Below are 14482 nucleotides of genomic sequence, written 5' to 3' on the forward strand. Positions count from 1 at the left end.
CAGAAATGATGAAATTAATACAAGTCTAAAGCCATCAACATAACATAATAGGATTGATACATAAAAAATCCCTTAGAACTGGTAAATACAGAGTCATGAGCTCTAAGCGAAAATACAAGTCCAAAATACCAAATAAAAATAATGACTAAATGAAAGACAATAGTACAAAATGAAAAGAAATGCCAAGGCTGCGGTGAAGATGCAGCTCTACCTCATCTCTCAAATAACAATCTCAGCAACAAGCCACAGCTACTGGTGGCTCAGTCCAACACTTGGATCTGCACAATTAAGTTTAGAGAGGAGTATGAGTATACCGGGCCCTATGTACTCAGCAAGTATCTTAACTAACCTCGGTGAGGTAATAGAAGCAAGAATTATAAATAATACTCGCTAATCACCTGTACAGTTCATGAATCCAACAAGTACAGAACAATAATATGATCAAGCCATGAATCATTGAAAGAACCACCTTGGTGCACTCGATTATTTAACGTACTCTGCTCGGTCAATAATCTAGCATATAACGAAGATATGCAAATAAATCAGGTAAACAACCAAGGAAATGACAGGTAAAGATGAAATGCAATAACAAAACAAACACAGGCCAGCTTTTCCTCAGTATTTCCATAACCTTACCAAACCACTTATCAGTTTTCTGAAAACCGCGTGTAAACCATCAAGAATAAACGTAAGAGGGTGATCCTAGGGGGATGTATCCATATCCACACACTGCACGGCGTAGTCACGTACTAATAATCATAATCCGCCTGGCGTGGTCATAGGCTTAATATCACAATCCGCCTGGCGTGATCACAGGCTCAATATTATAATCTGTACGACGTGGTCACAGGCTCAATATCACGATCCGCCCGGTGTTGTTACAGGCTCAATATGATAATCAGCCTAGTGTGGTCACATGCTCAATATCACGATCTGTGCGGCGTGGTCACGGACACAATATCATAATTCGTCTGGCGTGGTCACGTGCTTAATATCACAATCTGCTCGGCATGGTCATATGCTCAATATCACAATCCGCATGGCGTGGTCATATGCCACATGTCCAATCCATATTGCACAAAAAGAAGATATACAAGAATACATGTACATGATCAAAGAACATCAAATTTCATACTCCTAGACTGGTATAAGTGACATGCTAAGGTGTATGCATATGAAAAGTGTGTAATCATAGTTCAAATCAGGCAAATACATCACAAAAGTACAATTTTCAGGTTCAATAAGGAGATTAACCTCTTTATAACCTCAAACTTAGCTCAAATAGCTCACAATCGGGTACACATGTAAGCAATATCACAACATGAAGCTTAGAAACCAATTCAAAGCATATCATAGCCTAAGCACTACTCCGAGCATGAATAAATTGCTACACCCTATGTTTTCGTACGTGGAAGTATGCCATAAGTAAATTAATGTAAGCTCGGAAATGAGATGTTAAATTCTGTATTTTCGTACGTTAAAGCTTCATCGTAAGTTAATCGACGTAAGTTAGGGAATAAGATTATTTTGGTATTATAAGTATTATGCTATTTCAAACAAGTGATAAGTAAATTCGCGAAGGTGAGAGGGTAAGTGAATCGAAGAAAACAAGTTTCGTCGAAGTTTGATAATTTGGGATAAAATACGGTTCGAACTATAATACCCAGTATTTAAGGACTAGTACCAAACAAGGTACCACATGACCATGATAGTAAGTTGTACAAAGTATGTTAAAAGTGAGTAGTATTTTAAGTAATTTGAGATAATTCCTAATTAAGTGGATAACTATTGGGTGGGAAATTTCCCCAATGTGGCAGCCACATACATAAGCCATTAAGTGACTCTTGAATAACTTTGCAAGGTGGCAATCTTTAAAGAAGTGATTGACGAATAATTTCTCAAATTCAAGATTTGGATTATTCACAAAGATATGGAATTCACAAAAGGCCATAAAGACTCTCAACGTGATTGCTTCAGTAAGTATCTTACAAGGTGGTGATCAAATTCACAAAGTGATCATACAGAATTGCTACAAAAATTCATACGAGATTTCATAAGGTAATAGCAACGGGATTTTGCGATTCTAAGGGAATACGGTATAATCTTTCTCAAGAATATCATACGGATATTTCCCTAATTCAATCCGCCATTACGTGTTCTTCGCAAAAGACGTGGGTTAGAGGGATTTTCAAGAGAATCGGTTTATGTATGTTAAGGCTATCCCTTCTTTCTTTTGCCATGATCCGTACGATACAAACAAAACGAGCAAATGCACAAATTTCATAAATGACTCTATTCATAGAAGTATTAGAGATGCCTACGTTCTTGATTCCCCTTGTGAATTATTATTACATCTTCTGTTCATGGGTCTCAGAAAAATACGTAGTTGATAAAGTTTATCCGAAGACATATTGGTCTTATAATATTTCGAGAAATTCTATTAACGTATTTCATATGCATTTCATTCATTTATACATGTACATTGACCCATGACCAAATGGCATTATATACGCGTATATTATATGTATATGGGATATGAAAAAAGGTTACGGTGTTATATACGCACCACCACCTGATCAGTTGGTATACGTTGATGATTTGCCCACAGTGGCCGAGATGATATAATGGGATACCCTCAGAGGCTTGATGATGTTATGAACGCATATACCTAAGCATGGTATGATATTTCTACGCATATACATGACATTATAAATATTAATGATTCACAGAGTTATTCAGACATACATGTCGAGTCTTTTACTCCATGTTTTTCTCATGTCTATTGTTTACTGATTTTCATTCCTTACATACTTGGTACATTATTTGTACTGACGTCCCTTTTGCCTGGGGACGTTGTATTTCATGCCTGCAGGTCACGATAAACAGGTCGAGAGTCCTCCAAGTAGGCTATCAGCTCAGCGGAAGATGTTGTTGCGCTCCATTTGCTCCGGAGTTGCTATTGGTCAGTATGATTAGGACATGTGTTGACTGGTATGGCGGGGCTCTGTCCTGACCTTTATGACATTTATATATCCTTAGAGGCTTGTAGACATATGTAGTGTACATGAAAGATTGTATGGCCTTATCGGCCTATGTTCAGTGTAATTTTGGTCTTATAGGCCCTATGTCACATGTATAAGTTTTTATATCAGATTGGGTCATCTTATATTGAGTATTCCCTTATGTTTATTCTGGTTAACCCATGACGGCCCGTTTGGCCCATTTGCCAATGACAGTACGATAAGAATGATATGTAACGTTGGTACTCGGTTGAGTAAGTTACCGGGTGCCCGTCGTGTCCCATCGGTTTGGGTCGTGACAAAAGTGGTATCAGAGCAGTTCTATCCTAGAGAGTCTACAAGTCGTGTCTAGTAGAGTCTTATTTATGGGTGTGTTATGCACCACACTTATAAGCAAGAGGTTACAGGGAATTTAGGACTGTCACTCTTTCTTCTTATTCTAGATCGTGTGGTAGAGCTCAGTTGTAATAACTCAATTTCCTAAACTCTATCTTATTCATAATACGACGATGCATACATCCAGAAAGATGGTAAGAGATATAGTTGTGGAAGAGTTAAGTTAGAGGAAATCGATTTTTCATGATGCTTATGATGAGTAAATGTGAGGTCTTCAGCAGATCATGTGTGTACTAATACGTGTAAGCCTCTTGATAAGGAGCCTTAAGGCAGAGAAATATAAGCATTTTCAGTTACCTTCAACAATAACAGAGGTACGTACAATTGGCCACACCCATCTCATTTATGCCCTATGGGGACTAACAGAAGTAGTATAAGAGAAGGCAGGATATCAGGATCTAACTGGGGTTAGGGTAACCCAAAATAGTGAATGGATTGTTAGCGTTAGCTGACATTTCAGAAGGATATTGCAAATCTGCTAATAGAACTCCTTGTAAGACACCCAGAGGGTGCACTCTAAAATAGTACAACTAGATATGAGTACTATAAAGATAGACACTGGAAGCCTTTAAGGGATAAATATTACCTTAGTGTAGATCTCGTCCCTAGTAGAGAAAGAATGTTAGGCAACCCGAAGAGCTAGTAGATGGAGCAAGGGGAGCTAAAAAGCAAAAGAATGCTTTGTTCGAGTTTTCAGAATAAAGTGATAGACAGAGATGTTAGCAGGGAAATAAGTAGAGAGTTAATGAAGCATTATGAGTAAGATGTGATACATGGATGACAACGGTAGATCAAAAAGATGACAGTATTACAGAGTCTATAGTCAAGTGAAGGAAAAGATGAGAGGTGACATGCCTTGAGACAACAAAAGAGTATAGGCCATAAAGTCATATCCTCATTTCGAGAAATAAGTTTGTGACTCTAACTTGATTACCAAAAGGAAACGTTAGACCCGGGAATAATAGAAATCAGAATGGGCTGGTGAACAAGATACACTAAACATGAACTAGGGACTGAGTAATAATCGACATCATGAGAATTTTAGAGATTGCGTCCCGGCGATAATAGAATGGAGGACAGATGAATACCATTTAAAGGTCATTCGGGAAGACGCTTCCCTAAAGCAAGCAAGGTGAGAAAAGTTAAGCTTAAGGGACTCTATGTGCCAGTTACACTAAGTGTCACCCTCGCGAGTGAGGAATTTCGTTATCCTTGGTACCGAAGGATTACCGCGAGAAGAGTAAGGATTCATCAATCAAATGCCAAAATCAAAGATGAAATCATGTATAATAATCAATCAGAGTAAATAATACTTATCCAATCCAAGTGGGGGGTAATCGCCTCAATCCGAGCTCCAGTCTTAAAATATGATAAAATGGTTCGAAGTATGAAAATAGAAACCCATACCATTGCTCCAAGTAAATCCTTCGAGATTGCGGGACCAGCATCGCGATCTTGAAGCACTGAAGCATAGCCGCCCTCAAAACCAACTACACGATCGCACCTGACCTATCACGATCGCGGAAGACAATATCACGATCGCGGAAGACAATTAGCTATAGCAATGCGAATGCGGACAAATAACGCGAACACAGAGACAAAATTACCTACTGCTCAACTCAGACCCTATGCAAACACACCACATCCATGCGAACGTGAAGACCTTCTAGCACTGACACATCGCGAATATGATTCCATGTCTCGAACGTGGTGCACGAAGACCCAACTCCTAACATACACTACGCGATCAGTGCTACACCTTCGCGATCACGAAGAACACCTGAGGCATCAGAAACCAACAGTTTTAAACATCATAGAAATGGTTTGGAACCACCCCAAATCACACCCAATGTCCCCGGGACCCCGTACGATCATACCAACAAGTCTCACAACATAATATGGACCTAATCGAGGCCTCAAATCCCACAAAATAACATCAAAATCACGAATCGCATCTCAATTCAAGCATAATGAACTATTTCAAATTTTTAAATTCCAAATTTACGCTAAACACGTCTAAACAACTCGGAATGATCCCAAATTTTGCATGCAAGTCATAAATCACCTTACGAACCTATTACAAGGTTTGAAATCCCAAACGGACATCAATACCATAAAAGAAACTATAGTTCAAACCTATCAAATCTCCAAGCCTTTAAATTTTTAACTTTCGCCAAATAGAGCCAAAACCTTCTAGAAACATTGAAATACGAATTCGGGCATATGCCCACATCCAGAATCACCATCCAGATCTAACGGAACCATCAAAATTTTGATCTGAGGTTAAATACACAAGTCAAACCTTGGCCAACTCTTCAACTTTAAGCCTCCAAAAATGAAATCTCTCTTCCAAATCTATTCCGAACCTCTTGAACATCGAGATCAACCATACATGCAAGTTGTAATACATTATATGAATACGATCAAGACCTCAAACTACTGAACAAAATGCTAATTCTCAAAATGACTGGTCGGGTGGTTAGAATCTAGTAAAGTTAGTCTAAAGCATTATGATTACTCTTGCAATTGTCATACACAAGCACACGAAAAGCACAATGCGGAGGGGAGGGGTATTAGAAGGGAATCGCTCCACCCTACAATAACAACAATAACAACAACACACCTAGTTTAATCCCACAAGTGGAGTCTGGGGAGGATATTGTATACGCTGATCTTACCCATATCTTTAAGAAGGTAGAGAGACTATTTCTGGTAGACCGTCGGTTCAGGAACTCCGCCCTAAAATATGTAAAATTAAAGGTATACTATATCATGTAAAATGGAAGTTGAACACTATATGTAGCATTGAAAGACCACATAAGCGATAATTCAAAATAAGGGCACAAATCGAATGAAAAAACTCGGATTTTGCGGTGATAATAAATTTAGATATTAGCAGGCATCCTAAGTACTTTTTGTTTAGTTGGAATCTAGGACACCATTTCAGCAATGCTAGCTGCCCATAGACAAATTAGTGAATTTGATAAAACTATCATATTTCTTATACCTCGTAAACTATATCTACTTAAAGCACTAGCAAATTTGAACCGCTCCTATCACAGTAGGTGTAGCATAAAGTACAGTAAGTCGGGGGGGCTTAACATAAGGCTATTACTTTCACACCTCTCTATGATAAAAAAGATATTTCTAGCTTCTGGTCTTTGATATAAAGAAATAAATAATACTAAAAGGGACATTCTCAAATTATCTTCAAGCTAGTGGAACAAGAAAGACATGGATGGTTTACTTATATAATGTAACAACTCGGCCAGTCGTTTTGAGTATTTTAGCCATGTTTACCCTATTTGATTATTTACATGTGTGTATTTGTGGTTACCTAACTTGTCAGGATGGTTGGTTTGGTTTCGGGGAGGTTTTGGATTGATTCGGGACACTTAGTCCCTTGATTGGAAGCATAAGTTGAAAGAGTTAATCGAAATTTAACTTTTATGTAGACGACTACGGAATGGTATTTTGATGGTTTGATTAGTTTTGTATGATGATTTTGGACTTAGACATATGTCTGGATTTGGATTTGGAGTTTCCTAGGTTGTTTTGGCTTGAATTATCAAAAGTTGGAAAGTCGAAGGTTTGGAAGGTGGATAGGTTTGACCGAGGGTTGACTTTAATGATATTGTATTTGGATTGTGGTTTCGGGAGTTGGAATAGACCCGTTATGTCATTTGAGACTTGCATGAAAATTTGAAGTCATTCCGAGTTGATTTGATATGGTTCAGCATGATTGGAAGTTAAAAGTTTCTTAGTTTCTTAGGCTTGAATTGAGGTGTGATTCATGGTTTTGATGTTGTTTTGAGTGATTTGAGGCCTCGAGTAGGTACGTATTATATTTTGGGATTGGTTGGTATGATTGGACGGGGTCTCAGGCGCCTCGAGTAAGTTTCAGATTGATTTTAGGCCATTTTGAGTTATGTTGGCACATCTGAAGGTTGCTGAGTCTAGTGTTTTTGCATCTGCGGATTTGTGGTCGCAGATGCGAAGCCGCAAGAGTGGCTGGTGTTATGAAGAAGAGGACTGGGCTGGAGGGGAGGGGAGTTTGCAGGTGCGGAGCTTGATCATAGATGCGAGGCAGTGATCGTAGAAGCGGTTCCGCAGAAGTGGTAGGTGAACCGTAGATGCGGTGGTCAGGGAATAAATCATTCTCTTATTTACGATTGATTTTCTGCAGATGCAATATCGCAGGTGCCATATTTTGGACCGCAAATGCGGAATCGCTGGGCAGTCTATTATATTTCGAGGGTTTGGTCATTTTTTTCATTATTTGGAGTTGTAGAGCTTGGTTGGTGGCGATATTTGGAGGGCTTTTTATTATTCAAAATTTGTGAGTTTTGTCAGGTTCTAGGGTGCGGGCCCGGGGTTGACTTTTTGGATTGAATTTATGTAATTGATTCAAGATCTTAGCTTTATCATTTGGAATTGTTTCTTATGGCTTTTTTATGATATTAAACTATTTTAGCTAAATTCGAGCCGTCCGGAGGTTGATTCACGTGGGAAGGGCTTCTTAGAATACTGATTTATCTTGCTTGAGGTAAGTATCTTACCTAAACTTGGGTGAGGCACTAGTTGCCTGAATTATTTGTGATAGCTACATGCTATAGGTGGCACACATGTGTGGGGTTGTGACCATGTGCATGCACCTGGGTATTTATTCATGCTCGGGGTAGTGCTTATACTATGATATGCCTTGAATTGGTTGCTAAGCTAAATTGCTATGATGCTTCTTATATCTATACCTCATTGTGAGCTATTTGAGCCATGCTTGAGGTTACAAAGAGGTTCAAGATTAAACCTGATAATTGCTACTTTCGTGATGTATTTGCCTTATTTGAGCTATGATAGCACATTTTGCACATGCATATACCTTAGCATGTCACTTATACCTGTCCAGGAGTATGAAATTTGGTGTTCATTGATCAGACATGTATTCCGTATATCTGCTTTCTGTGTGATATAGATTGAGCTGGTAGCACATGTCCACGACGTGCGGATTGTGATATTGAACATGTGACCATGCCGGACAAATTGTGATATTAAGCCTATGACCACACCGAGTGAATCGTGATATTGATCCTATGACCTCGCACGACAGATTTTGGTATTGAGCCTGTAACCACGCCTGACAGATTATGATTATTAGCACGTGACTATGCCGTGTAGTGCGTGGATATGGATCCATCCCCGTAGGGTCACCCTCTCATGTTTCTTCTTGATGGTGTACATGTGGTTTGAGGAAAATTGATTAGTGGTTTGGTACGGTTATGGAAATTTTGAGGAAAAGCTGGCCAGTGTTAAATTTGGTTATTGCATTTTATCTTTACCTGCAATTTCCTTGGTTGTTTACCTGATTTATTTGCATATCTTCTTTATATGCTGGATTGTTGACTGAGCAGAGTACGTTAAGTAATTATGTGCACCAAGGTGGTTCTTTTTGTGATTCATGACTTGATCATATTATTATTCTCTACTTGTTGAATTTATAAACTTTACAGGTGATTAGCGAGTATCATTTATAATTTTTGCTTCTATTTCCTCGCAGAGGTTAGTTATGATACTTGCTGAGTATATGAGGTTGGTTGTACTCATACTACACTCTACACTTAATTGTGCAGATCCAGGTGTTGGACTAAGCCACTAGTAGCTGAGGCTTGTTGCTGAGATTATCATCCGAGAAACGAGGTAGAGCTGCATCTCGACTGTAGTCTTGGCGTCTCTTTTCATTTTGTATTGTTGTCTTTCATTAAGACAATATTGTTATTTAGTATTTTGGTCTTGTATTTCCGTTTGGAGCTCATAACTATGTATTTACCAGTTCTGGGGGAATTATTATGTATCGACGCGACTATGTTATATTGATGGCTTTAAACGTGTATTATTTTCGTCATTTCAGTTATTATGATTCGTTATTATTATGTTTGGCTTGCCTAGCAAGTGTGTTAGGCGCCATCATGATCGGTTGGTAGGTTAGGGTCGTGACAAGTTGGTATCAGAGCCTTAGGTTCATAGGTTCTATGGGTCATGAGCAAGTTTAGTAGTATCTTGAGGATCGGTACGGAAACGTCTATACTTATCTTTGAGAGGCTACCTAACTGTTAGGAAAGCTTCACTTTCTTACATTCTTGTTGTGCGGATTTATTAATTTCTGGAATTTGAACCTTTACTCTTTTATTTTCTCATAGATGGTGAGGACACGTTTAGCCGGATCGGGCGGGCAGGCACCAGTACCACCAGTCAGGCCTCGAGAGGCTGAGGCCGAGGTCGGGCTCATACTACAGCTAGAGTAGCACCTGTGGGGCCACTAGTCACTCCAGTGAAGGAGCAGCTTCCGGATACTATTGAGCCGGTGGGACCAACTCAGACACTAGCGGTACCTATTATTATATCCAGTCTTCAAGAGGCCTTGGCTTTGATCTTGAGCGTGTGCACAAGCTTGGCTCAGGCAGGTACGATACTAGTTGCAACAACCACCTCACAGGATGGGGGAGGAGCTCAGACTCCCGTCGGCCGTACACTAGAGCTGCTAGCTCAGGGTTATCAGACACCAGGAATGTTACCAGTTCATCCAATTGTTGTTGCTCGGGCGGAGGTTGGTCCCCTATTACTAATAAGGAGCAGAAGACTTTGGAGTGATTTAAGAGTCTTGATCCTCCCGAGTTCAGTAGGGGAGAGTCAGAGGATGCACGGGGTGTTCTAGATCGGTGTCACTGGTTCTTCGCACAACGTGCATTGTGAATACCAGTGGAATTTCCTTTACTACTTTTCAGCTGACAGAGGTAGCCTACAGATGGTGGCAGGCCTATGAGTCAGGCAGGCCAGTTGGCGCAGCACCACTTTCATGACATTGGTTCTCGGTTAACTTCTTAGAGAAGTTTGTCCCACAGACTCGCAGAGAGCAGTTGTGTAGGGAGTTTGAGCAGTTATGCCATGAGGGTATGACTGTGACCCAGTACGAGATGAGATTCGTAGATTTGACACATCATGAAGTATTGTTGGTTACCACTGAGAGGGAGAATATCATAAGGTTCATTGATGGCCTCATTTATGGTCTATGTCACAGTTTGGCTCGAGAGGAAAAGACAGATGCTAGGGTTGACCAGGTCATTGAGATTGCTAGGCGGTTGGAGCATGTTCGCATGCTTGAGCGTGAGGAGCGGGAGGCCAAGAGGTCTCGTGGTTCAGGTGGTTTTAGTTGTGCCCCGTCGTGGTTCATGCAGGTTGCTATGCATTTCCTCCCAGGCCAGAGGCAATTGCCTCTTACGCCATAATCACAGGTATTGTTTCAGTGTGCCACATGGATGCTTCGGTGTTATTTGACCCTGGTTCCACTTACTCTTATATGTCATCCTATTTTGCTCGTTATTTTGATATGCCTCGTGCTTCTTTAGATATGCTTGTTCATGTATCTATACCGGTGGGTGATTCTATTGTGGTGATCGTGTATATTGGTCATGTGTGGTTACTTTTGGGGGTTATGAGAATAGGGTTGATCTCTTATTGCTCGGTATGATTGATTTCGAGGTGATTTTTGGTATGGATTGGCTATCTCCGTACCATGCTATTCTCTATTGTCACGCTATGATCATGATGTTGGTGAAGCCGGGGTTACCTAGGTTGGAGTGGAGAGGTTCTCTTGGTCACACACCTAGTAGAGTGATTTCATATATGAAGGCCAAACCAAATGGTTAAGAAGAGGTGTTTGGCATATTTGGCCTTAGTGAGGGATGTTAGTGTTGATACTCCTACTGTTGAGTCAGTTCTAGTAGTAAGGGAGTTTCTAGATGTGTTCCCTGCAAACCTGCCGGGCATGCCACATGACAGAGATATTGATTTTGGTATTGATTTGGTGTCGAGCACTCAACCTATCTCTATTCTACCATATCGCATGGCACTAGTAGAGTTGAAGGAACAATTACATGAGTTGCGTGATAAGGGTTTCATCGGGCCCGGTGTGTCACCTTGGGGTGCACCGGTACTATTTGTAAAGAAGAAAGATGGTTCTATAAGGATGTGGATTGACTACAGGCAGCTGAACAAGGTTACTGTCAAGAACAAGTACCCACTACCGCGTATTGATGATTTGTTTGACCAGCTTCAGGCTGCTAGGGTATTCTCGAAGATTGATTTGAGATTAGGGTACCATCAATTGAAGATCTGGGCATCAGATATTCGAAAATAACTTTCAGGACCCGCTATGGTCACTATGAGTTTCTGGTGATGTCTTTTGGGCTGACCAATGCCCTAGTAGCTTTTATGCACTTGATGAATAGCGTGTTTCAGCACTATCTGTATTCCTTTGTCATAGTCTTCATTGATGATATATTGGTGTATTCTCACAGCCGGAAGGATCATGGGCAACATTTGAGGATCATGCTCCAAACTTTGAGGGAGAATAAGCTATATGCTAAATTCTCCAAGTGCGAGTTTTGGTTTGATTCAGTGGGATTCTTGGTCCACGTGGTGTCCAGTGAGGGAATTAAGGTGGATCTGAAGAAGATTGAGGCAGTTCAGAGTTTGCCCAGATCGTCTACTACTACGAAGATTCGGAGTTTGCTTGGGTTGGCTGGGTATTATCGTTGTTTTGTGGAGGGGTTTTCATCTAAAATAGCCCCATTGACTAGATTGACGTAGAAGGATACCCCATTCAAGTGGTCTGATGAGTGTGAGGAGATCTTTTAGAAGCTCAATACTGCCTTAACTATAGCTCCAGTTATGATTTTGCCTTCGAGATCGGGTTCTTATACAGTTTATCGTGATTCTTCATGAATTAGCATTGGATGTGTGTTGATGTAGGAGGTTAGAGTGATTGCTTATGCTTCACGTCAATTGAAGCTCCTGAGAAGAACTACTCAGTGCATGATTAGGATTTGGCAGCCATTGTTCATGTACTCAAGATTTGGAGGCATTATCTTTACGGCATGTCTTGTGAGGTGTTCACAGATCACATGAGTCTCCAGCACTTATTTAAGCTAAATAATATGAACTTGAGGCAACGGAGGTGGTTCGAACTACTAAAGGACTATGATATCACCATTCTTTATCATTCGGGGAAGGCCAATATGGTGGACGATTTTTTAAGTAGGAAGACTGAGAGCATGGGCAGTCTTACTTGTATTCCAGTTGGGGAGAGACCGTTAGCATTTGATGTCCAGTCTTTGGCCAATCGATTCATGAGGTTGGATATTTTGGAGCCTAGCAAGGTTCTTGCGTGTGTTGTATCATGATCATCCTTGTTTGAGCGCATCAAGGCGCGTAAGTATGATGATCCCTACTTGCTTGTCCTAAGGGACATGGTGATGCTAATGAGGTTACTATTGGTGATGATGGGGTATTGAGGCTACAAGGTCGGATTTGTTTTCCAAATGTGGATGGGATGCAATTGTTGATTCTTGAGGAGGCCCATAGTTTGTGGTATTCCATTAATTCGAGGGCCGCAAAGATATACCATGATTTGAGGCAACACTATTGGTGGCGGAGGATGAAGTAGAATATCATTGAGTATGTTGCTCGGTCTTTGAAATGTCAGCAGGTGAAGTACGAGCATCAGAGACCCTGTGGTTTGCTTCAGAGGCTTGATATTCTGGAGTGGAAGTGGGAGCGTATCACTATGTATTTTGTAGTTGGGCTTTCACGGACCTTAAGGATATTCGATACAGTATGGGTCATTGTGGAAAGACTAACTACGTCTGCACACTTCATTCCAGTCATGATTACCTACTCTTCAGAGCAGCTAGCTCAGATTTACATTCGGGAGATTGTTCGCTTTCCATGGTGTGCCTGTGTCTATTATCTCGGATTGAGGCACACAGTTTACATCACATTTTTGGAGAGCAGTGTAGAGTGAGTTGGACACACAGGTTGAGTTGAGCACGACATTTCATCCCCAGACAGACGGTCAGTCTGAGAGCACTATTCATATACTGGAGGACATGTTACGAGCCTATATCATTGATTTTGGATGATCATGGGATTAGTTTCTACTGCTATCAGAGTTCTCCTACAACAACAACTATCAGTCGAGTATCTAGATGGCTCCTTATGAGGCCTTACATGGGAGGTTATGCCATTCTCCAGTTGGTTGGTTTGAGCCTGGGAAGGCTAGGTTATTGGGAATTGATTTGGTCTGTGATGCTTTGGAGATGGTGAAGTTGACTCAGGAGCAGCTTTGTTTAGTACAATCCAGGCAGAAGATTTATGCTGATAGGAAGGATCGTGAAGTTGCATATATGGTGGGTGAGAAAGTTCTACTCAGAGTTTCGCCCATGAAAGGTGTGATGAGGTTCGGGAAGAAAGGAAAGTTGAGCCCCAGGTATATTGGTCCTTTTAAGGTGTTTGAGAGAGTTGGAGAGGTGGCCTATAGACTTGCCTTACCACTTGGTCTATTGGGAGTTCACCTAGTGTTTTATGTTTCCATGCTCCGAAAGTATTATGGTGACCCGTCACATTGTTTTTGACTTCAGCATGGTGCAGTTGGATGAGGACTTGACTTATGATGTGGAGCCGGTGGCGATTTTGGACCTGCAGGTTCAAAAGTTGAAGTCGACGAATATAGCATCAGTGAAGGTTCATTGGAGAGGTCAGCCAGCCAGGGAGGCTACTTGGAAGACCGAGCATAAGATGCAGAAAAGATATCCTTACCTTTTTGAGACTCTACATATGATTCTAGACTCATTCGAGGATGAACGTTTGTTTAAGAGGAGAAGAATGTAATGACCAAACCTGTTATTTTGAGTATTTTAGCCTCGTTTCCCATATTTTATGCTTTACATATGTGTATTTCTGTTTATGTAACCTTCGGGAATGGTTGGTTTGGTTTTCGGGAGGTTTTGGATTGATTTGGGAAAATTAGTCCCTTGGTTGGAAACTTATGTTGTAAGAGTTGACCGAAGTTTAGTTTTTATGTAGACGACTCCAGAATGGTATTTTGATAGTTCCAATAGCTTCGTATGATTATTTTGGACTTAGGCGTATGTCCGGATTTGGATTTGGAGGTTCCTAGGTTGTTTTGGCTTGAATTGGAGAAAGTTGAAAGTTTGGAAGGTTTATAGGTTTAA

The 14482-nt window shown here is 40.7% G+C and overlaps 1 protein-coding gene across 1 annotated transcript; it reads left to right on the forward strand.

Annotated features, from left to right (window-relative positions):
• The first annotated feature begins 13456 nt into the window (after positions 1 to 13456).
• On the forward strand, positions 13457 to 14138 carry LOC138902623 (uncharacterized). The gene is made up of 2 exons (XM_070190508.1): positions 13457 to 13707; positions 13889 to 14138. Exons 1-2 carry the CDS (start codon positions 13457 to 13459, stop codon positions 14136 to 14138), a joined length of 501 nt encoding a protein of 166 aa, XP_070046609.1.
• Positions 14139 to 14482: the final 344 nt, after the last annotated feature.

This window comes from Nicotiana tomentosiformis, chromosome 12 (genome assembly GCF_000390325.3).
Source record: "Nicotiana tomentosiformis chromosome 12, ASM39032v3, whole genome shotgun sequence".
NCBI lineage: Eukaryota > Viridiplantae > Streptophyta > Magnoliopsida > Solanales > Solanaceae > Nicotiana > Nicotiana tomentosiformis.